At 43.0% G+C, this 24,794-nt stretch overlaps 1 protein-coding gene across 2 annotated transcripts in view; it reads left to right on the top strand.

Annotated features, from left to right (window-relative positions):
• The window catches only part of luna, a 113,199-nt gene extending 94,052 nt beyond the window's left edge, over positions 1 to 19,147 (top strand). For both annotated transcript variants that reach the window (XM_070279196.1, XM_017250441.3), the window contains exons 3-5: positions 10,364 to 11,603; positions 11,661 to 11,807; positions 17,613 to 19,147. In XM_070279196.1, the coding sequence (XP_070135297.1) occupies positions 10,364 to 11,603; positions 11,661 to 11,807; positions 17,613 to 17,788 (1,563 nt within the window). In that variant the 3' untranslated portion in view covers positions 17,789 to 19,147. The remainder of the gene's footprint in view (positions 1 to 10,363; positions 11,604 to 11,660; positions 11,808 to 17,612) is intronic.
• The last annotated feature ends 5,647 nt before the right edge of the window (positions 19,148 to 24,794 follow it).

The following is a 24,794-nucleotide window of genomic DNA, read 5'->3' as shown; positions in this document are numbered from 1 at the left end:
ACCCAAAAGCAGAACCAGAGATTCTCCGGTCCTTCTCCGTTCTTCCTTTGGATTTCCTCCGGCATACGCGTTTTTAATTTCCCCACAGTTTATCGCTGCTGCCACAGAACTGGCTGCCATTCAATGCCATTTCATTTACTTCCGTTTCATTGGAACTGCCTCCTCTATCGGACCTTACTCGCTCTCTCTCTTTCTCTGCGCCCTATTCCTGTCTCTTTTTGGCCCTTTTGGCTGTGTGGCCTGTAATTGCTAATATCCGCTTTTAATTAAGCAACTTCCTTTTCAGCATTGTGGTCTCTCCTCGCCAGCCATCTCTGTCTGGCTTTTGGGGTTTCTTTTCCATTTTGTTCACAAATATATATATATATATGTATGTCTGTATATCTATATAGGTTTTTATATATAAGGGAATATATATTTTAAATGTGGGTATTTCTGGCGCCCTTTTTTCACTTGGCTTGGACTTTGGTTTCGGTTTGCTTTGCCTTTTGGGCTTTTGTGCATACCGAATTACGTTCTGGGTGCGCTTTTGACCCAAAACCCGAGTCCTGTTCTGACTCCGAATCGAGCCTCTCTGCATTATTCAGTTATTTCGAGTTTAAAGAATCGAGATTTTAGGATTCATTCCGGGGCCTTTAAGACTGTGAGGCCTCAATTAGTCGGCTGGGAAACGGCATTGGCATGCATCTATGGCGTTTTTGTAATTTCGAGCACTTTTATCTAAATAACCGCATTCAATGGTGCATGCAGCAGAGGGCCAACGTCGAGAATAGCAGCTGGCAACATGGCTAACTGGATGCCTAGCTGGCCAATGGTCAATTCTCGTTTGGCAATAAAGATTCACGGAGCATATCAATTGCTTGCCCTGCGGCTCGCGCCTCCTCCCCAGACCCGGCCAGGTCCAGCCCCATCCTAACCCAAACGTATGCAGTGGAAAATGTGTAAAACGAGCCAAACAGCAACAGAAACAATGGTCGCAACCGGCTTGATTGGGGTCAATTCAACATTGCAACAACACTGGTACTAGGATACACCGTCTATATGTATAAGGACACCCAACAAAAACATTGGCACGAATCGTTCGATTTTTGCCGTCTGACATTGTGGTTGTTTTATGCGCCTCGTTCTAGTATCCTTTTTTGTTATCCTTTTTTTATTGTCTGAATTTTCGTTCTGCTCCTCTTGGCGTTTTGTTGTTCAATAATCAACACCCAGGACTCGAGGCAGGCTGCAGCTGTTGGTCCACAATAACAACAACAACAACATCAAGAGAAAAAGGACTAACTTACATGCATCGGAGGATGGCCTGCAATTGTGGTTAAAAAATAGACACTGAGGATGCACGGAGGCAGACAGGTGAAAATTGCCGCAAAAATACCTGCAAAAAGGCGGCCACCGGTTAGGCTCTCCTTGTGGAGTTTAGAAAACACAAAATGGCAACAAAAAATCGTCGAGAAAAAAAAAGGGTTTTTTTCAAGGGGGGTACTAGGTACAAATATGGACATGGGGTGTATTGGTGTCGAGCAAACAGCATTGCTGCAGAGCATCCAACTGGTTTTGCTGACAGCAGCACTAGCCGTAGCCGACCAGGCTGGGCAAATAAATTTTGAATGGTCCGGTGTCAGCGAGCCAGTGCATTAATTAAACTTTGACCCCCCCCCCCCCCCCCCCCCCCCCCCCCACAACAAACAGCCGGATAGACAGCCGGTCACCCCCTTTGGTTGTTCTCAGGTCACTTGGGCGCCAGAAAGTAGGCTCAATCGTATTGGCAATTTCGTTTTAATGGCCAATACAGCAACAGCTTTCCAGCTTCGGATTCGGTTTCGTTGGCACTACCCTGTTGGCAACTAATCGGCTTAGCCAACTTGTTGTTGCTGTTGGCCAACTGCATTCAAAATGCAGGGAACTTGGGGAGTGGCGGCCCCCAAAAACTGGCCAGAGAATGGCTAAATCTGTGAAGCTGTTGCTAATATTTTTTTTTTTTGCTTCCGTTTGTTGTCCGAGGGAATTGAATTTTGATGTGGCTGGGACCTGGATTTGCAGCTGTTAATTGCCGGGGTTCAATGGACACCAGTTGCTGCCAGTTTATGGCGACAATCGGCTCACACGCTCTTCCATGGCTTCATCCATTTTCTTGGCTATTTCCTCCAACGTGCCAACGTTGCCCTAGCAGTAAAGCTGGCCTGGCTTGCCCGGCAACACCAAAATATAAAGCTGGGAAAACTGCAAGCTGATACTGCCTGTGCACTCAAGGAATCAATGAACAGAAACGGCCTTCTTGCCACTCCACCCATACCCTTTCGTATGGCTGCCACCTGGCTACCTGTTGCTGCTGCCACTGCTGCTGTGTGGCAATTACTCAGGTTTACGATTCATTAAATCTTTATGTCGCCGGCACATAATGGATTAAAAACGAGTCCTGATGAATGGGAATGAAGGGCAAGCATTTCGTTCAAGCATTTTGTTACACCATTTTCAGGTGCTGCCTTACTTTCCCTTCTCTTCCATTTTTTTATACATATTTTTTTGTGGCATCCTTAGGTTAAATGGACTGCATATAATGGGCACTTTTATGAAAGTGTCGGCTTAAAGACAAAACGGCCAAGCCAGGGCTTTAGCCAGGGCAATAGAATTGCAAATGCGAACTGCAAAGCGGTCAAATATTTGCCAATTTTTGGATGGTCGATGTCAACTGCAGCATTTGTCGCAATTCTCGCATAAATTTTGCACGCCAAAATGCAGGCAGAGAATATCCTTTCGTCCTGCCACCACCATCCAGTGCCACCCCTCGGACTTACCTCCCCTATGCAAATGCAGGATACACTCGCCCGCACTGCGTGTAAATGAAATGTAAGCAGTGTCGCATATTTCATGACACGCTGCATAAAATACAATCGTATTTTAGTTAACGAACAGGCTACAGGATCCCGGGGACTACCCATTCCCATTTCCATTCCCATTCCGCCCACCAACCAAATGCAAATGTATTCTGGCGAGCGAGAGGGGATAGAGTCGAGTCCTTGGACCAGCACAGAGAACTTTATGACCATGTTCCTATCTTATCCTTGCCGCTCTTGTTACGTAATCTCCGGGAAAGTTTCGGAGTATTTCTGTTTCTGTTAGTTGGCCAACTTTTGCAAAGCTGATGCTAGCTAGTGCTAGTTGCTGTGTTGGTCACACAAAATGTTATTAAGCTTGTTGCCATTATATGATTGTCCCGGTCCAACAAACTTGACCTTAAACTCTGTTGTTTAGTGTAATTTCATTTCATTTGGCCTACTCCCAGCGAGCCAGCACAGAATTTGTTTTGACAGCAATTAACTTTTTTGGGAGAGGGGGTAGGGTGAGGACAAGGACATCGGACACATGTTGCTAACTAACCTCCCCCTGGCCAGGACCCTTTGCCATTATGTGTCCTGGCCACCCCTTCGGTACATTATTACATTTATCGTGCGACATTGACAGAAAAAAAAAAGCAAACCTGCTTTGTGTACAAATTTCCTATTTATGTTGGGTCACCTCCAGCCACCAATCGATGAATTGAGCCGATAAAACCTTTCCTAAACGTAAACCCACACACATACATATATCGCCCAAATATAATACTTGTCGTATATATAAAATGAAACATTTTTCGGTTTTTGTTCACAGACAAAATGCGTTGTTAAACATGTTTTGGGTCAATATCATAAGCCATGATAGTTATAAGCCACAAAATGTTAGACAAACACTTAAGCAGACACTGAAAGATGATAGTAGATGGGTAGTGCAGAAGGAGTAGGGGTCGGCAGGGAAGAGTGGGAAAAGGATCAGGGGAATCAGCACAAAATCCATTCAATGCCATAATAGACACAGCAAATGTTCCACCTTCATTCCAACAGGGGGATGGCTTTCATAAGGCTTTCCGTAAAAATGAAAACCACAGAAATTGCATTTTTCGTCTCGACAGTTTTGTGGGTTTCCCACAAGAGTGTGTGTACTGTATGTGTGTGCTTATTTTGTCATTTACGTGTATCCCTTTTAATGCGACCCAAAAAATTAGTTTTTATTGTCACACAAGGACAGAAAGCAGGCAGGCTGGCTGGATGGCAGGACGACTGGCTGGCCGGCAGGCAGGCAGGCAGCTACAGTCCCTGTGCTCAGTTATTAAGCTTTTGTCTTTATTTTATACGTTTTACAATCTCTGTGTCGTTGATGACACCAGGGTTTGAGTACAGGGATCAGTAGCCTGTAGTCCTTTGTCCCATGCTCCTGGAATCCGAGAATCCTGGCCGAGTCCTCCCGATTGAATGTGTGCGCATTTTGTGGCTGCCACCAAATGTGTTAAATAATTTCATCGGCCTCTGTCTCAGGGCGAGTGTGTGTCGTGTGTGTAGTTGGTTCATGGCTTATGATTCCGATTCCTATTTCGATTTCGATCAGGATGGACGAGTCCTGGGCTGCTCTCTAAATGTAATTGCCTACTAAGTGGATATAGGATGTACATTGTAGAAGCTATGATGTAGTTTTTGGGGAAGATGGTCAACACAATCGATTGCCTCGCTTCGGACTAGGCACTCCGGAGTAGGCACTGAACTGTTATTGCAACTTTTAATTGCACACCAGCCAGTCATGTGAAAATTCAGATTGTTTCTGTGAGTCTCTGTCTCTTGATTTTAGCCAAAAACCAGACCAAGCAGAACACTACCGATAAGCTCTAGACCAGAACTTTAAAACTTGGCAAGCTCTTTAAGGCCGAAAATATGGAACACACTGTTGTTAATAAAGTTCAATTTTACTCAAAGGAGCTCAGAAAAAAAAGAACACAAGACGGGAATAAAATGCAAATGACATTGACTTTCGGGTAGGGCGCGAGAGTAGCGGCCTGAAGTGCGTTAAATTTATTTATTATCATTGTCAGCGTCATCATTTGGGCAAAGTGTCATTTAGGCCGTGTCGAGCCGGGCCGCGGTGGCAACATGCCGCAAAATGACAAAACGAAGCGTAAAGCGAAGCAGGCGGCAACAACAAGAAAAGCTCCGGCTGGCGCAATTTGCCTCTGCCGCACAAATAACATCAAGTTCAAAGCTAATGGCTGGGGCAGGGTTTTCCTGGGGGGTGGTGCGCCACTGAAGGGCCCAAGGACCCAAGGACTAAGGACTGTCTCTCGTAATCGAACCAAAGCAGGCGGCTAAAAAAAAAAAGAAAGAAACCGAAATTGTAACGAAAGCGAAACGAGACGAGACGAGGCGGCACACAATGCATGTGGCAAGTGGAAAGTGGCAAAATGTTTGTATAGTCGGAGCCCCCAAAAGAAACGAAACCAAGAAACGGGGAATGGGAATAGGTAGCAGGGGTTGCGGATGGTTGGGGATGTGGATGTGGATGCGGATGCCAGTGGTGGAGGGTTGGAAATAATGTACGCATTAATTCCTCATTTAAATTCAGCGGCGCGTACAACGCATTAGTTGCCCCGCTCATCGTCCTTTTGTCCGGGGCCCCGAAACTTGCTACTGCCACTTGCTACTACTACTTTTTTTTTTTTTTTGTTCTGGCAGCCCCACTTTTCCGGGGAGACACTTTTCCGGGCTACGCTTTCGACGAGAGTGTCTTTCGATTGCCTTAAAAGCAGCAAATTCCGCTTCACTTTGTCCGGGGCGAAAGTGATCTGCTTCCTTTCTCAAGGAGGAGCCGAACCCAAGAACTACTTGGGTGCGAAGAAGCGTAGTAGTAGTTGGTAAGTTTCTTTCCGAAATTAGCATAATGCCTGGAATTATGCAATGCTTTTCCCGCCACCCGACTCCCAAGTCCCCAGCTCAGTTGCTTAAGTGCACTTTCCAACCCGAACGCAAACAAACAAACAAACGAATGAACAGACAAACAACTCGAACTGCAACTGCAACACCAAGTGCGGGCCAGGTCAAGTAAATCAACGCATTACACTTTGTAATGTAACTGAATGGGCAATGAGGACGAAGGACGAAGGACGAAGGAGGAGTTGAGGCGATGTTGAGGCGTGTTTGGGTGTAAGTGCAAATGCAGTGATAATGCCAATAATTCAATTATCCTGCTGCGCTTGTCCTTTGTCGCCTGTCACCGTCACCGTCACCGTCGCCTGCCTCCTGTGCTTGGTTGGCTTATTGTTATTGCCAAATCGAGTGACTAGTGACTGGCTGATATTGTTGCTTCGAGATTGCAGCCACTTTCTACTCGCACACTCACCCTTTCCCTTCGTATTAAGAAGTCACTTAGCTGACAGCCAGATAACAAGGAGCAGCCAAAGCTGCCAAAGCATCCAAAGGAGCCAAAGGACGTTGTTGCACACAGCAGGACGTAAATTGAAAACAATAGTTGCAATCCGAACGACACACGAAACGTATCAATCTGTGTGTAATCTCCAGGCAGGCATGTGTGTCCATGAAAATAAATATGGAAGGGATATACATACATATACCTTTCACTTTAAATATTCAGCTTTGTCCTTAAATTATTTACAATTATATTTCAACGCCTGGAGTTAAAGTTATTTTGGCTTCAAGTCCTTGTGCCTTCGTTTCTTTTCCACTTCGGGCGGCATTAATTGTCGGCATAATTTCATTACGTTTCGTTCATTAAAACTTTCAAAATGAAAGCATCCAGCAAGACACAAATGGGAAACGGAAAAATGTTGGTAGAATATTTCCCCCGGGGGTGGGAGCTTAAGGCTCTGTCCTCCACCTCCACTGCCTCCAGTCGTGCCCCATCCCTGTGGAATTATGGCTCATTAAATGACATAATGCAGGCGGCGGAGAGGAGAGAATGCCGAAATTGTATTTGTGTAGCTTGCTTTTCGGCAGCGACAGATGCTCCTTGTGTCTTGGTCCTTGTTCCTTGTTGCTTGGTCCTTGGAGGTCCCGGATTCTCCAGCTTCTGTCAGTGTTTGTAACCGCAGGGCGATTGCCGCCCGCTGGCGTCTGCTAATGTCTTTCTAATACACAGACACGCACCAAGGATACACTCTAACACACTGACACTTTCTGAAGCACGCATGAAAATCGCAGCGGGACATCCAGGACTCTTCGCAGACATGTGCCGCATAATAGTCTCGGCTTGATTTTTCTTTCGGCCTGGGTTTCTTAACTGCCGTTGCGTCTTTTTCAATTACACACATAATTAAATATGTTCCGCCCACCCCCACACTTCCCGAAAATGGAGGCGTGGCATCCCGCAGGGATATCTCCATTTGTCTGTATGTGTGTGTGTGTGTGTTATCCCTGCAAATACTCCAAATCTCTCCCAATTGTGCGATATTCCTTGCTCCATTCCATTTCTCTTGTCATATCGCATTTGTAGACTTTAATAAACATGCTAGATAATTAAATTTAATCGCATGCTTTTATTTTACATTAGCATATGTGCCAGGACGACACACACCCACTCTCTTGGATAGGAGAAGAAAAAATAGCACCTCCATCCAAACTCATACACACCCAGCAATCCTGCAAAATGACAGACTCTATTTGCTGTGGCCAAATTCAATTTGCCACCAAAGTCCTGGTTCTGGATCGCTTGGTCCTTGGGCAAACATTTCATTTCATCCTGTTTGGCTCAAAATTTTATTTGCTCCTGCCACACACAATGGGAGTGTCCTCTCCCCATTTCCCTCTTGAGAACTCAAATGCTCTAGACTGGGCAAACAATTTGTGGTTAGATAATTGCAAAAATTTAAGGATATCGTTTTCTATTCCTCCTTTTTTTTTTTGCCTAAGTCCCTGCTTCAGTTGCCATTGTGGTGGCTCTTGCTTTCTATAATTTGTTTGTTAGCCGAAATATCTCTCCTGTTTCTGGGTAATCTGTGAGCCGATAAATTTATGCCAAAGTATGTATGTGGGGATGCAGGCAGGCTTGTCAAAATCTTGGTACCACTTTGCCGGGGGATATAAATACAATTTGCAGGTTTTAATAACCGCAGCTGTCACCACATTGCCTAAGTGCAGCTTCACTCGGAGCTAAAATACAATCCCTGCCACAAAAAATGGGAAATGGAGAACCACAATTTAAGATCAGAAACAAGAGAAAAGCCGGAATAGAAAACGAAACATAAGGCAAACGGCAAATAAACGCCACGGAAATGAAGATTTTTATGTGCCCCAAAGTGGGGCAACATAAATTGTTGGGAAAAAGTGCGCAAAAGTGTTCTGTTGTCACCCTCGCACTCGTATTTGGTTGGTTTTTTTTGGGGCAAGAACCTTCTACTACTTAGAGACATTCATACCTCCCACACACACACATCTGAGACGGGCAAATAAATTTCTATTAAACACAAATGAGCAACAAAAAAGTTTTTCTAAGAAAAGTTTTATCCCCATACCCCCATACCAACCCTACACACTCTCATGTCCACACATCAGTGACAGAAAAATGTTTTCCTTCAGCTCGTAGAACTTTGTGGCAACAATAATTATGTTGATTACAACAAAGAGGCAACTTTTGCCCTCTTCAATCTGCTGCTAAGTGTTCTTCTTATTTTTGGCTCTCGGCTCTCGAAAAGCTTCCATATATCCAGGGGGCTTAAGTAGGCATCCCGTCAATATCCATAATTATACGTACATATACTATGTACATACACGTTGTTTTCCGGAAATTATGTTTATTATTCAACATTAGTCTCTAAACTATTTCCAAAACTCCACAAATCCCACTATGCTGATTATCGAGTGGAAATACTCTCCCACACAGTAATCCTGGTCGGCAAGTGCTTCGGAAGTGGTCTGTGTCTAGCATGCGGTTTTAAAATTAATTAAAATCCTAGCATTTAGTTTAGGCGGACTAAATAAAACTATTCCAGTGGTTGCCACAACAATATCTCATTACACTAATTGCTAAGCGTGAGATAACGCATCACAATTAGCCCGATAATTATGCTCGTTGTTCTCTGCATTTTTTTTTTTGACCAAATGGGAAGCCATGGAAGCCATTTCTGTTATAAATTGGCCAGGACCTGAACTGCTCACCCGCCGACCATCCATCAGGTGTGCAGAGTGTAAGGTTTATTGAGCTTGCTGGGGGATTCGAGTTGGTGCCACCGGCAATTTGAAAGTCGCGTCTAATCTTTGGCCTGTTGGCTCACGTGATTTGTTTGCAGCATCGTTGGAGCAGTGGCGGCGCATAAATCAAAACGCCATTTTTGATAGTACTTCCCTGGGCTGCTTCCCTTGCCGACTCCCCGGAGCAAGAAAAAAAAAAAACAATATATCAAATTGCGCGCATGTTACATTTTATTTAGATTCCTGGGCAAAGATTGCAAACACACCAGTATGGCGGTCGTGCTACCTCCTACTTGCATCCTGCATCCTGTCTGTGAAGTGAAAAGAAAAGCACCAGCAGCAGGGAAATGCAGCAGCCGCCCATTAATCATCCTGGCAACGTGTTGAGGCCAGAACCGAAAGTCTAAGCCCGAAACCCAGACCCCTTTTGGCCATTATCCCGATTCATAAACCATTATAGTTTTCCCTGTTTTGCTTTGTGCGACTTGCCTGGCTGGCAAAAAGGGTTGAGCAAATTTATGTGTTGCAATTATTTTCTTGAAATAACACTTAAAGTGATTTACGCGGCGCGAAGGGGGTCATGTGTGAGTCCTTCAATGGGTGTGGCAAATAAAGCTGATCCGGGAAAATGGTCAGCGCACCCTTTAACCCTTTCTGTCATGGTGGGGCGGCTGCTTATTCCGGTTCATTGGCTGACGTGCTTTTGCATCGCCCTTAATAAGATTTGTTGGCCAAGAAAGGATCTACTACTCGCCACACAAATGGCCGGGCAAATTGCCGTTCATGTGTTCGATTTGTGGGTGACTTAAAGAGTCGATTAAGTGGCAGACAGACGGGATTCATCTCACATCGCCCCGCCTAACCGCCTGCTCGCCTCCATGCCCCAAAACCTTACACACATATTGAAATCGTTGCATCAAAGGGGCGGTACATGGGCCCGGGGCATGTTTGCAGTTTGCTGTTTGCCGTGTGCACATGGCTGGCAACGAGTTGCAAAATGAATTGCCCCAGCAGATCAAAGGACCTTCCGCCGGAGGACTAGCGCCCCGGCAGCCCCATGTCCACTTAATTGTCGCCTCCATTAAGCGGCCGAAAGTAAGCGACTGGCCATAAATTCCGGCATGGAAAATTATTACCTGTAATTGCGCCAGACATAAAGTATAATAATTTGAAATTTATGTTTATGTTTATGCCCGCGGCCAGGCGTCCCTAAATTATCGGCTTAATGTCCTCGAAAATTCCCGCCAAATTGAATTGGGTCGCAGCATCCACTTAGCTCCCAGCTCTAATGGACCAACTTTTATGAACTTTTATTTCAAATTCCTAACACCCCGACTTGTCTCTATTCTCCATTGCAGACCTGCTATGAGCTGGAACGTTATCTGCGCGATGAGCCCAAGCTGCAGAAGAAGATCCACAGCAACCTGGACACGGCCTGGGACATCTTCTCGACGCCCGCCCGCCTGCTCGAGGAGCTGAAGATCAAGGAGCAGCACCTGGACACGATCTCGACCACCTCCTCGGTCTCCTCCAACTGCTCGGGCATATCCTGGGACAGCAATGGCTCCCAGGCCCTTAGTTGCTCTGTTCTGGTCAAGCAGGAACGGATCGACGAAGAGGACGACGATGTCGTGGGTTGTGATGACAAGCTGAGTGTATTGCTGGCGGCGACGCCCTCGGCGATTTCACCGAATCCCAGTATTGGCAGTGCCGGCAATATGACGCCCACCAGCAGCAGCAGCAGCAGCAATAGCCATACCAGCGGCAATACCAACATCAGCGCCAGTCCCATGAGCAGCTTGGGCAGCGGCAGCACCATTACGGTCAGTTCGCGGAATAGCTCGGCGCCGGGCATCAAGGTGCGAGTGGTCCAGGCCAAGAGTCATCAGGCCAGCAGACTGCATCTGGGGCATGTCCAGGACTTTGTGCTGCCCACGCTCACGCCGCCCTCGTCGCCGGAATCCAGCCTGCGCAGCCACAATTATGCCCAGCAACTGGAGGCCAGCGACCTGGCGGCGCTGATACAACAGCAGCAACAGCAACAGCAACAACAGCAACCGAGCAATCCCACACCCGCTACAGCAATCCTGCGCTTCACCAGCAACAACAACTCGAGCAATCCCACAATGACGCAACTGTTGCAACAGCAACAGCAGCTGGCCGTCCAGCACTTGAGCATATCGTCACAGGCCTTGGCAGGGGGGCAGAACCCCAACAGCAATGCCAACACCAATCCCAGCAGCTCGCCCAAGAGCAGCAGCAGTCTCAGCAGCAGCAGCAGTAGCAGCAGCCTCAGCAGCAGCAACAGCAGCCTGAGCAGCAGCAGCAGCAACAGCAGTAGCAGCAGCAGCAGCTCCAGCGAGCACAGCAACATTCCGCGCAGCACCATCGTCCGCCTGACCACGGCCAACGGCAAGCCAAGATCGTTGGGCATCAGTCTGGCCCACGTCATCCAGATGCAGAACAACGGCAACGCCAACGTGGCCGAAGTCCTCAACGCAGCGGCCAACAGCAGCAGCAGCAGCAACACCAACGGCAGCAGCTCAGCGACACAGCAGCAACAAGTGCTCTCCCCAAGGCCGGACAAGTCCTCCAACGGTATGTAGCCAGCTATTCAAGGTCTGACCCAGTTAGGAATCTTATTTTTTCCGGCAGGCTCCTCGAAATCGCACCACCCGCGCCAACATCACAGCGATCACAGCCCGGACGCCAAGCGTCGGATACACAAGTGCCAATTTCTGGGCTGCAAAAAAGTCTACACGAAGAGCTCACACCTGAAGGCCCACCAGCGAACGCACACAGGTGAGTGGGAAGTGCATCTGACAGATACTCATTCCCGAAATTCAGGAATTCTGAATCTCTGTAGCAATTAAAAGCATGTGGATGCACAGTGAGATGAAAGGGTAGTAGTTGCTTTTGAAAATTTTTGGTATAAACTTTGGTAGGATACTAGACAAAGCTAGGCCTCTATGGCTCACTGAGGTTAGAATCTCTTATTTAGGCATCAAAATTCTTTCAGTGTATACCGAATAGTCCACCACCTGAGCTTTACTCACCTGCGGCCAGGACAAAACTCACTCACACCGTTGATGTTGCCCCAATAAATCAGAGAGCTGCGACAACAATGTCCCCGCCAGAGTCCTTTGGGACAGGCAGAAGTGACATGTTGCATTGTTTGCCCCGACACTGTCCAATGTCCATGTATTCCATGTCCATTGTCCTAGGTCCTCCGTAGTCTGTCGTCCGGCCCCCTGTCTCCCTGTCTCCATCGTCCTCTCTGTTCATTTTTCAACAGGCTTGCAATCGCGACGGCAAAAACATGCAATGGGCTGGAAGAGCGGAAGGAGCAGAAGGATCATCCGGGCGCTCGGGCACCGGCAATTGGGCACCCAAAAACAACCTCATCGCATGACAGCAGACGATGCTTGAAATTTCAATAAAAATCGCATAATTCAAACATGAAATATTGGTCACACGCACACACTCGGAAAGCGTTGAAATGTAATTTTATTTCAACCACATTCGAACGGCAGAAAGCAAATCTATATTGATTTGAGCTCGTGTACGATGTGGATGTGGATTCAGACTTGGATAGGGATTGGGATTGGGGATTGGTATGTGCGCTTACAAGAGCTTTGCCAGCGAGCACTTAACCCATAAAATAGAAAACCAGAATCCATTTCAAGTTCTGCCAAAAAATTGTGGGTAAGCCCACAAACACACAGCCAGAGTTTGCCGAACAACATTTGTGCGCATTCAGTTAAAAATTTGTAGAGCGAGGCCCCGCTTTATGAATTTGAAAGATGCATTCTTTGTTTTTGGAACCCAAGGAGAGTAGGGGCATGAGGTTGAGGTTGAGGGCTACAAATCATTTGGCACACACTCAAATGCCAGGCAAATGATTTTGCAATGTCTTTGCCAAGCAATTCATCGAGAAGGAGGCCGAGATCTCTGACTTTCGCCACAAGGATATTGTCCCACATTCGGCTCAGCTCGGTTGGGAGATTTGCGGATTTGTTTACTTATGCATGCAAGTGTTGGCAGCCCCACGACCCAAGTCTCATTTGCTGGCCCAGCATGTTTTGTCAGCAAATGAAATTCGGGCGTTGGTTATATCTCACTCACTTCACTGTGTGTGGCTGGTCAAAGTTCCGAGAACAATGTTGGATACATGTGCAGCTCTGGTCCTCCGCATCCTGATTGCCCTGACCCTTTCCCCGAAATGTCAACAACCAGAACTTTCTGCGACAGCTGCAGGCTATTGCTCAATTTATAAATTTGCTTAAGCCTTCGGCTCTGGAGCTTAACATTTTAATTAACACACAATTCGGCAGTGGTCCTGGGCCTGCGGTGTTGTTTGCTTTCGCCACAAGAAAGCCAAAAGCCTTTGGTTCAATAAAAATCCATAACAGTCAAACTTTTCGGCTCATAATTTTCCGTTTATCTTGGCCGAAGAAAAAGCAAAACACCAAGCTAAGCTGTTGGCCGCACACAAATTGCTTTAAGACTTGAACGACTCCTTGGCGAAAACTTTCATAGTTGACTTTAAACATGAACTCGATGGAGGAGACTGTTTAATTAATTACACATGTTCAACGGCTGGAAGTGCAGCCGCCCAGATAGGGAGTAAGGTGAAAGCAGGAAACCTGGAGAGACCAATAAATCAAAAGCCAAGGTGTTGGCCCGGCGATAAGATTGAAACATTTGATTTGGCCCCAAACCGAGCCAAGCCAGAAAGCCAAAAAAAAAAAGGAACCGAAAAAAACGTTATGAAAGGAGCTGGGCGAAAAAGGAAAACGTAATTATTTTAATGATACCATAGAGACCAGGCGAGGTTTTTAAATTAAAGAAAACCTAATGAATTACGTTTTTTGCATGCCAAATGAAGCGCAGGGGAAAATTTCATTAGAGCCAAGCTCGCCAACTAGAATGAGGATTCTTTAAATGTTGTCGCATTTGAAAGCGGACGCATGCGAATAATTGATGACGAGCTATTATTTAGTTGCCAAACAGTGTCCTTGGCATGGGGATAGTAGGACAGTATGGGTGTGGAGGAGGATCAGACAGTGAAATTAATTTGATTTGGGTTTTCGGGCGCACTTCCTGCGTTTCCTCCTGTGGCTTTCGACCATTTCCATTTGCATTTTCCCGGGTGCCATTTAATTAGAAAGCCATTGAAGCACATTCGAAGAACACAGCTCCCAGCTCCCATATCCCATCTCCCAGCCAGCCAGCCATATATAAATCGAACACTTTGAAAAGATATATGTTTATAGATAGGTGCAATTGAATATCAATTAAAGTGACGTTTGCTTGGAAATAAAATCCTCCACGCCAACTTTTTGCCACAAAACGATTTCAATTAGTTAAACGCAGGCGGCTATAAAAATGCCAGAGTGGCATGCAACCGGGATTCTGGATTTACGAAAAGAAAGTATGGGACTAGGGACGTGGGAGTAAGTAGGAAAAAGCTGAGACGCTGAGAACGTTAAGAAAAGATTACAAGTGCAATCAAGTGAAAAGACGCAAACAGACCATAAAAATTGTGTTGAGTGCAAAAGCCGAGAAGGCATTGCCATCGAGCAGCTCCATAAAAAGGAAAGCCAAGGAGCAAAAGGAGATATGTCCCCCCCTCCTCGTCCATTGCATGTCCCGCTGGTGCATTCTTTTCTATTGCCGGCTAAAATTAAAACCCAGCGCCAAGTGAAATTTATAAAATATTAACTGGCTCCAGTAGCAAGCTCCTGCTGCTGCGGCTCCTTCTGGTTGCAACTCTCTCTCTCTTCCAGCGGATCTTCCTTCGTGGCCGCCTCCTTATTGCCTTTAAACAATTTACAAGTGCAAGCTTTATGGCCTGCCACTACCATTGCCACCGACACCGCCACTGGCTACTCCGGAATCGGAATCGGATTGGGAATCGGAGGAGCTGAAACTATCAATGTATATACAGACAAACGGCCGAGGTTAAGTTTTAACTGCGTTCGGCTCAATAAATTAACATGGCGACGTCTCGTCGCGATTGGAGGGGAAATAAAAGCAGGCGAAAATCGCTTAACCCAGTTGCCAATTGGCTGGCTTTTTGGCCAGGTCTGCTATCCATCCCGGCTAACAATGTCAGCTCAAATGGCTTGCCATGAAAACTAATTAAAAGCCAGCCCACTGCACTGAAAGGAAAAAGGATTTAAGGCTAACTCCTCCTAGTCCTTATCCTTATCCTAGCATGGACTTTATTTTTAAGCATTCTAAGTGAAATTAATGATAAGCATAACAATTAATGATAAAATATCCCTTTTTATTTGAAAGGATATTCCCGTATTTAAAGGGTATCCAATTACTTAATATCCTTCATATCCTGGTAGTTGCCTCGTTTCGGTTTCATTTCGTTTTTGGTTTCATTTCATTTTGCCAGAGCCCTTCAATGGCCAGATAACACGGCCATTTTGGCTGCTTTATCGCAGCTTTCCTGCCGCTTCTGGCGCTCCTGGCGCTCCACCCCCCACTGACTGACTGCCTGCCTGCCTGCTCTTTTGCTTTTTGGGCTTAAATGCACTTCAATACGAGACTCTTGGGGGTCGCATTCTAGATCTGTGGGCTTGCACTTTGTGCATTTGACGCTGATTTACACAGCCGGAGAGCCTGCAGGAGAAAGCTGGCCAAAAGAAAGAGTTGGAAAAATAGAGGAGGGTGGTGGAGAGATAGGCAAAGAGTGCCAAAGACAAGCAACGTTAACGATGTGTTTGTGTGTGTTTGTGAATTCGTTTATTTATTGCCAATGCATCGATTCGCAAACAGTTCTGACAACATGCCAAAGTGCAAGTGGCAGTCACCCGCACACACGCACAGCCAACAGTTGCCAACAAAATCCAACCAATACTCTCTTACCAACTCTTGAGCTATGGCCAAGTGTAAACAAATGGAAATTAAGACAGCCGGCAAGTCCAAGCTCCGGTCAACGGAAAGGGTAAAGCTTTTCGGGCCAGAATCGAGAATGGCGAATAAAAAGGAAGGCGCGGAAAATGGGAGGAAAACCGCAAGTGCATAATGTGAAATTGAGCACGGAAATATCACACATTTCCGCATGCATTAAGTTTTAAGCCAAGTATATACCGTTATATGTATGTATGTGTATGTGGCCTGTGCGTTACAAAGTTTTCCACTCAGCTTTATGCATTTTTCTTGGCTGTCGTCGTCTACTTGCCGGTTATCTCGCTCCATTTTTTTCATTTTTCCGAGCGAGACAGAACGAGTAACAGAAAGAGATGGGAAGAGAAACAGGAGGCAACGGCGGCAATTTCCTGCCTCGGCTGCTGTTTGTCTTTTAAACTGAAATAATTTTCCCATTTTTATTTTTTCTCCATTTCTGGATCTGGGTATGGGCTGTATTTTTTCAGTGTGTCCTGGCATTACCCGGCTTTACACTCTGCTCTATTCATGTCCTTTTTTCTCTTAATCTTGCCGGTTCACTCGCACTTGCACTCTCGCACACTTTCTGGTATTTTTAGGTTCCCATTTCTTTTTTTTTTTCTCCATTTTTTTTTTGTTGTTTGTTGCTTTGTGTGAAATTACAACTTCTGCATTTCCTTTTCCTTTCGGCTGGCTGGTTTTCGCCATGGCTCTGTTTCTGTTTCTGGCTCTGTTCCTGGATCCTGGTTCCTGGTCTGGTTCTCTGGTTGGCTTTTGGCGCTACTCCGCTTGTATCCTTTGAGGCTTTTGGCACGCATGAAAAATGTTGGCAAAGGACCGCGCTTGCCGCTTGGCGCTTGCCACACCGTTGACGTCAGCATCGGCGCTGGCGATGGCGCTGGCTTTGGCGTCGACAGCGCCGTTAGCATCATTCCGTTTTCGGTTTTAATTTTACAGTTTTTCATTTTTAATTGTCTTAAATTCCTCGCTGTTTGTGCGTTTGTTGGCCCAGCAGCTCGTTTTACCCCGTTTATATCCCGCTTTACCCCGTTTTCGCTCCCACTGTTTACTCTGTGTTTTACTTTATGCATATTTCTCGTTTTTCCGTTCCGTTCCGTTCCGTTTTTCCAGCCATCGGAGTGCCAGCGTCGAAAAAGTTTTTTCATTTGGCAGGCGCGTGCTAAATAAAAAATTTCCCTCTCCACACCCCCTAGTCCTTTCCCTTGAGCACGCATATTTATGCGCTATATTGTTTGTGCTGCACCACCGGAGTAGCTGGCGGAGCAATTGCTGCAACTTTCCACTGCGGTAGAGTCTGCAGAGAGCAAAAATATGGAATTCATTTGAATTTTGTCAGTTTTCAAAAATTGTAGCATACTTTTTTGGGCCTTCCGGAAAAGAAGCCCTAAGTCCTACAGGTCGTATGCGTGATATTGTATGAAGCTTAGTAAATTATTTTTTAAGCTCCAAAAAAGGTTTTAACCATAGTCTGCTCCACAGGTCGTATACGTAATTTGTGGGGCCTTTTAAATTTCTTGATTGTTGTATGGGGCGTATACTTAATTTTTTATTAAGAACCCTATTTTTAAAGGGATTTAATTCAGTGAAATATTAAATAGACTGATTTTTCTTACTGTGCACTTGTGGCTACTTTTTCATAGTTGCAACTTATTTAATAAGAGTTTTTATTTTCTGCCATTACAGGTGAGAAGCCGTACAAGTGCTCCTGGGAGGGATGCGAGTGGCGATTCGCGCGAAGCGACGAGTTGACCCGCCACTACCGCAAACACACCGGCGCCAAGCCCTTTAAGTGCCGCAACTGCGATCGCTGCTTCTCCCGGTCCGATCACCTGGCGCTCCACATGAAGCGTCACATGTGAGGCGAGATTTAAGAAAAGCAGGTCGATAAGGTGACGAAGGAGTTCAGCGGAAACTGTGTGCCATCAAGGAACGATGAAAAACTTGCGTAACGCTAATCAAAACCACTAAAATTCGCCAAGTTTGGACGGGGGAATTCAAACACACAAAAACTAAAAACTAAAAACCAATTTAAGGAAAAGGAAAACATCACAACAACACAAGCAAGCACAAAGATGATAATTCAAGTTCTCTGATTCTGATTGACATTTGTGTTGCCATTATCGTCGCCGTTATTGTTTTCGTTATGGTTATCGTCGTTATCGTTTCAATTGCAAATCCGATTTGTTTCAATGCCTTGTTAGGTGTAAGTTAAAGCTATAGATACCAATAGCTTCATTGCATTTTCCCCCAAATCACACCTATGTACGTAGCATTTAGCCGCAAGTTCTGAACAAACTACAAAAATTGTGTACAATTTACCAAAGCTAAGCAGATTTCTTTAATTAGTGAAGCAGCAACATAAAAACAGCACCCACAAGCAGAAATCCTAAAAATATACCTAGTAATACAAAAAAAAGGATAAAAACATATTTTTGTTTTCATAATGTGAACACTGCCAAAACAAAAATAAAAAAAAAAATGAGAAAAAACAAAAAAAAAAAAACTAGAAAAAATATATATTTAATTGTAAAATAATAATAAAAATAATTAGGTTCATACGTCAGCAAAATGAAAATAGTAATAAAACACGAAATGATGTTAAAGTGCAAAATATGTTTTAAACAAAACATAAAAATCGTTGAAAATGCTTATTTTCTTAAATTAATTTTAAATGTAATTTAAATGTTGATTAGGTCTGAGTATCAGTTCACCGCACCATTCAAATTAATTAATAATAAAATTAATCAAAATTTAAATGAAATTTTTTTTGATATTCGGTGTTTAATGAAAGAGCAATTTTGTTGCTATGTTTTTAATGCATATACATAATTATTTAATAAAAATTTAAACTCTTTCTTATGCATTATCTAAGTGATGAAAAGTATTACGAACCCATTTCGATACGTACGTTTAATTTAATCAAAAAATTATCATTTTCGATCGCAAAATTATATTTTTCTTTCACTTAACACACAAATTCTTCTTTATGTGCCTCATTAATTTTAATTTTAAATCAAATCAATTCAAATCAATCAAAGCAATTCCTTGTAGCTAAGAAAATTATTTCATGCTAATCAATCAAGTTTTGTTTCATTTATTGTAATTGCGTGCTGATTTCTATTATATTTATGTAATGTATCATTTCCTCATTTTTGTTTATAATGATTTGTTTAATTTTTAATTATTTTTAAATAAAGGAAAAATATGTGAAAAGCAAATATTTCCATGGGCCTATTTTATTTTCGATTTTTCGAACAGCACCCCTCAGCAAATAAGACGCGACATCAAAGTATACAACGTTGATCGATAGCAGAATGCACATTTATAGATGTGCATTTCGGTCAATCATTATGGTTTGTGTGATGAGAAATTCTGTGATCCAGAGAACAACAACAACAAAATAGCTAAGGCAAAGAAAATAAATGAAAAAAGAAACCTAAAAACCAAATACCAAAAAGCGACTAATCAACTGCAGCACACATGCACGGAAAAGCGAAAAAAAATTTGCATATGTAGGGAATTGAAATTCTCTTCAGATTGCTTTTGAATAAAAAACAAAAAAAAAAAAACAAGTATAAAAAGAAGGAAGGAGCAAAAAATGAATTTAGCTAAACTCTTGATATGTATATGTATAGATGTTTATGTAAATAAGAATCCAGTTTGTCTCCTTTTTCTAGCTTTATTCTCATTGATTGTCGATGGATTAAAAATGTTGGTGATTTCGTATTGTAATCGATGTCGATATCAAGTGTACGTACGTGTGTGTTGCTTGTGCTTTGTGTCATTTGAATGTTATCGTATTTGTATATAGCGATATATCATCCAATTCCGAGCGCCACAAAATGGAAAATCCAGTTCCAGTTCCAATATCCCGTTTGGCTTCCAAGCGAACAATTGCACTGAACAATACTTAATGAAAAACGTGAAAAATCCAAAACGTCTACGATGTGTCAAAAATGCTTCAATCAGTTTAGTCTAACTTTTGAGAAAGAATTAAACCAAACCCTAAAAATGCAAAACGATTAAGAGTAAACCCAAAAAGTAAGGAATATTTTGTATAGAAAATCTTTAAACTAAAAACCGAACGAGTAAAAATATTTAGATCCTAATACAGAACATTGGATAGTCACGAGCGCAGAGTGAGCGTAACTATGGATATGGATATAAAACAAAAAAAATATATATATATGTATTTTACAACAAAAAAAGTGTATTTTAAAAAATGAAAAAAAAAAATTTAACAAAATTATTGTGTAAAAAGGTAAAACAAAAATGAAAGACTGGTCAACGAGGTGTTCCGCGTTTATGCAACAATTGCAAAATAGAAAAAGTAAATATATATATATATATTAAAAAGTATATGTATATATGGGTTTTCGAAAAAAAACAAAATCATAAATATTGTACTCCAGTTTGTAGGTGTATGAGAGACAGATTGGAATAGAGTAGTACAGTACCACTCGATCAGATTCGGCATGTAATGAAAATTAAAACACTAAGCATACGTAAGAGGGAAGGCAATGCCGCGATCCCGCAATTAAAGTTAATGAAGTACGAATTTTAAGTAACGCTGAATGTGAGTCTAGAGAGTACTAACCGGGGCAACTACGGATATATTTTAGTGTCTACACTTGAACATTTTACAAAGCCACTAAGCTAGCTAGCTATCTAGTTCCCTTGGGTCAGCTCTTGCCTTGTGAAGAAGTCAACCAGCCAGGCCGGGCAGACCGAACAGGCCGGAGAAGGAAAATCTATAAGCATTTTCTACAGATTTACGGCTAGAGAGCCGGCAATGTTGGATCCCAGAAAGCCGGAAGTCAGAAGTCACAGGGCAGGAAAATGTTTGGCAGAAGGCAGGCACACATAAAAATAAATAAAGTATACTAAAACTAGAGTAAATACATTTTAATTTCGTTTAGAGTTTCGTTTGCAAATGTGCTTAGCAATTTTCCTAGCCCCCACCAGCCCAGACCCCCCAGTTCCAGTCCCTGTCGCAGCACCCCTCTCTATCATAAGCGTTTAGTTTAAGGATAGACTAAATGGCGGAGGGCCAAGCTTAGTATAGCAGAAATGTACGAGAGAAGCAAAAAGGATATAGAGGCACACATTCACACAAAAGGGGAAAAGGATAAGGGGAATAGGGATGGGTGCGAGGGGTTAAGGATGTGTGGAGTGGAGTGGAGTGAACCGTTTTATGTAGACAAATAAGGGCATAACTCGTAAAACATTTTGTGTATAGTTTAGTGAAATGAATTAGTTTAATGTTAAATGAACTCAAAAGTAAACTACATTTAAAAAGGAAAACGCGTATATATAATTAAATATGTACACAAGGATATGTATCTAAGGAAGAGTACACTTAAACGTATGGCGAACCTATTTACGTGGCAGTTGTGTGTGTAACAGTGTGTATGTGAATTAAATTTATGTGTATCTGTCATAAGGAGGCGGGCGCGAAGAATGTCAGTTTTTGGAGGAGGATTATGCAAAGCATCTACAAATTAAGGCACAGCATTATAAATTACAACTAAAGAATTGCATTTTGCATTTTATTTTAGCTACAGACGCACGAACGGTTACTAAAAAAAAGCAAGAAAGGTGATGGAATAAGGCCGATGAAGGATATAGAGGATATATAGTGTTAGCAGAGTCTAATTCGGGGGCTAGATTCCCAGCTTCGAGGGGAATATTTTGTCGGGCGGGATGGCAGCAAGTGGTGATTACTTAGAATTTTTACGATATAACTTGATTTAGCTACTTCCTCATTTCTGTAAATGATCGCAATCCCAGAAATGCATTCATATTTATAATTGTAATCGTAAGGCAGTGTAATTGATATCAAAAGATAAGTAAAACGAAAAAAAACGTATAAAATGGAAAATTCACAAGTTTCGGCACAGGACAAAAAAACCCAAACAAAAAATACATTTTAGAGTTAAGTGAAATATAAAAGCAAACAAAAAAAGAAAGTAATAATTGTATTTAATGCTTGTGCAAACAGAAAAAAATTCTTAGCTAATAGCAAATAGCAAAAAATCTAATTGTCAGTGTTTAATTACTATTATTGATGTGCATTCGATGTGTGCTAAGTTCGCAAAGCAAGCATCCCTTTCCCTTTCCCCGAACCCTAAACACCTGTCCACCTGTCCCCCTGTTTTCCATGTCCTTACCTTGACAGTTGATTTATTTTTTAAATAACATTATTGGTTCTAGTGCTTCGCAAATCAACCAAACAATTAAAAACTAAATCAAATAGAGATAAATAACTGAATGCGAGAAATAATTTCGAAACATTTTGCAGCTGACTTGAAATGTTTGCATAAATTATTAGTTGATTAACTGCGAGAATTATTAATAGAATTTAATTCAATTAGCATATTTTCAGCCTCGCCCCGCGCCCCCTTAACCGCATAGATTATATAATTATAGCAAAAGCAAAATGCAAAATGGAAAACCAACAAAAAAATTATTGATCATTAAACATTATTAATTATTATTATGGCTTGTTTGTTGCGGCTTTTGTGCATCTCCATTTGGAAATAATTTTATAAGGGAAACCCAATTATAATGAAAGTATAGAAAAATCCAAAAAAAAATCCAAAAATAATATTATAAATGAGTAAGAATGAGAAACGAAAAAATATAGCAGAAACAATTGGGCAAAATGGCCAAAAAAAAGGACATTTCTTGTACTTAGATTTAGTTTATTATACAAACAGAATAACAGCGGCAGAATGAAGCTAATAATAACAGCTAAAAGTGAATAAACGGAAACGGAAGAACCAGATCCATCAACATTAGAAAAACGTTATTTTTATTCTTGTATAAGTATAAACCGAAGGCATTTTTCAACGTATGACAACTATTATTGTACGTAACTTGATATTTTGATGAGAATTTCTGTGAACAAAGCAAAAAATAAAAAATCAACAAAAAAACTGAAATATAGAAAAATATAAAAAAAAACACTCACGTGTATATTTGATTTATCCGGAAAGGGGGGGGTTAAACAAATTGTTTTTGCATTTAAATTATGTTGATTTTGGGAGGACTGGGCAGGCGAGGAGCCTCGGAAAGGGTCTGAATATATTTGCCATTTGTGATTGCAGGCGGCATTCGGCAAACAATTCACATCATTAGCCCCACAGGACTGGATGGAGAAAAAACAAAAACAATAACAACAAGGAACCACATCATCCCGGTCATAATAACAACAACAGGTTTATGGCAGATAGTATAGTGCCTGGAATCGGTTGCAAGTTAAATGACATTAAAGCCCCTGCGGCACAAGTTTGTGTATTAATTTTTAATTGTACTTGATGGCAGGCAGACATCAACAAAGTGTCCGGGCCTTTGGCATTTCATCTGCCAAAGGACACTCCGGCTCAAGTCTTATTCACAAGCCAGAGGTAAATCGGTAATCGCTATTTGGCAGGCGTAATTGGCTTGTCAGTCATTTTCAGGTTAGTCCCAGAGTATCCTACTATCCTGCTTTGAATTTAAATCAATTTTTCGCTTCGCAAAACTTCGTTTGAAAAACTTTGGATGGAAAATCGCTTAGACTTGGTTTTAGTCCACTAATGAAGATTCAGCAACACATACATACATTCGTATACATGCTGTGTACCAACATGTGAAAGGCTTTCAGTGAAAGATGGACAACGACAAAAGTGCAAGCAAGTTTTCCCCCTAGGTTCCTTTCTCTCGTATTTTTTTTTTTAGTCCTTTTTCCACATTTCTTTTAATTTTGGCCCGCAGACGTAACTCTTTTATTTTCATGCATTTCTAAAGGAAGCGGGAACTTGAGGGAGAGGTATAGCGGACGGAAGGTTGCAAAAAGTTTTCGTTTTCTTGATTTTGTTGGGCTGCTGCAGCGAAACTTCTAATTACATACATGACCAGCACACATACACGGCCTGAGAGCAATGCACTGCGAGAAATCTCCGAGCGCATCCCTTACTGCCGGCTTGGGGAATTTGCCTCAGTCTGGGCCAGGGCCTCATACCTTTTCCTTTCCTTTGGCTGCAAGTTTGCCCGCTGCATCTTTATCAAAATTGTTTCCAAAGTTCAAACCACTTTGCGAGCGGTGCGCAGGGAATATGACTTTTAAAAAGTTTTTACCCGTCTCGCCCCTCCCCCATGCAACCCTCCTTGGGTTCCTGCTAGCCCCCTCCGTAGCCTCACGGCCGACATGCTGTGTGTGGTGCCTCCACTGATGCTACTGCCGTTGCGGCTGATATGTGGAGCCGTAGCTGTTATGCTGTGCACAACATTTGTAGCTTGTCAAAGTGGCTCAACACGCCCGGCATGTTAACTTATTTTGCTGCTTTTCCTGCCTCGGCTAACTTCCAGCAGCTAACTACGAGCACTGAGCCAGCTGGGAAACGAGGGGCTTGGGGGCCAGGACATGGCCAACATGCAAGGTAAACACATAGCTAGCTGGCTGCCCACTCTGCTACCCTGTACCTTTACCTACGAAGGTTATCCCTTTTGGGGATTCAAATATAAAATATCAAGTTATCCCATCCAATACTTAGAACCTCCTAGATTGAACCTCCTTATAGACTCATCCTTTATTTTAATAGTTCCAATATTAGGGCATCTTTTATTCGCCCCTTTGGCTCATTGTTTCAGATTTCACTGAAGTTCATTTGGAACAAAGCGCTCTGTAGTCGCTTTTTGTATAAATTACAGGCAGAAATTCAGCTCAGCCCGGCACAAGAGTGTTCCTCTATACGTTTTGTTTTCTTCCAAAGAGTTCGTGTAACGTGTTGGGGGTCGGAATTGTTGATGGCGCTGTGTGATGTGTGGTGTGATGTGGTGTAGTGTGTGCATCCTTAAAGTCAGCAGAACAGGCCCCAGGGC

Source organism: Drosophila bipectinata, chromosome 2R (genome assembly GCF_030179905.1).
Source record: "Drosophila bipectinata strain 14024-0381.07 chromosome 2R, DbipHiC1v2, whole genome shotgun sequence".
Taxonomy (NCBI): domain Eukaryota; kingdom Metazoa; phylum Arthropoda; class Insecta; order Diptera; family Drosophilidae; genus Drosophila; species Drosophila bipectinata.
Note: the sequence above shows the minus strand (reverse complement) of the source record. Positions and strands in the feature narration are given on the sequence as shown.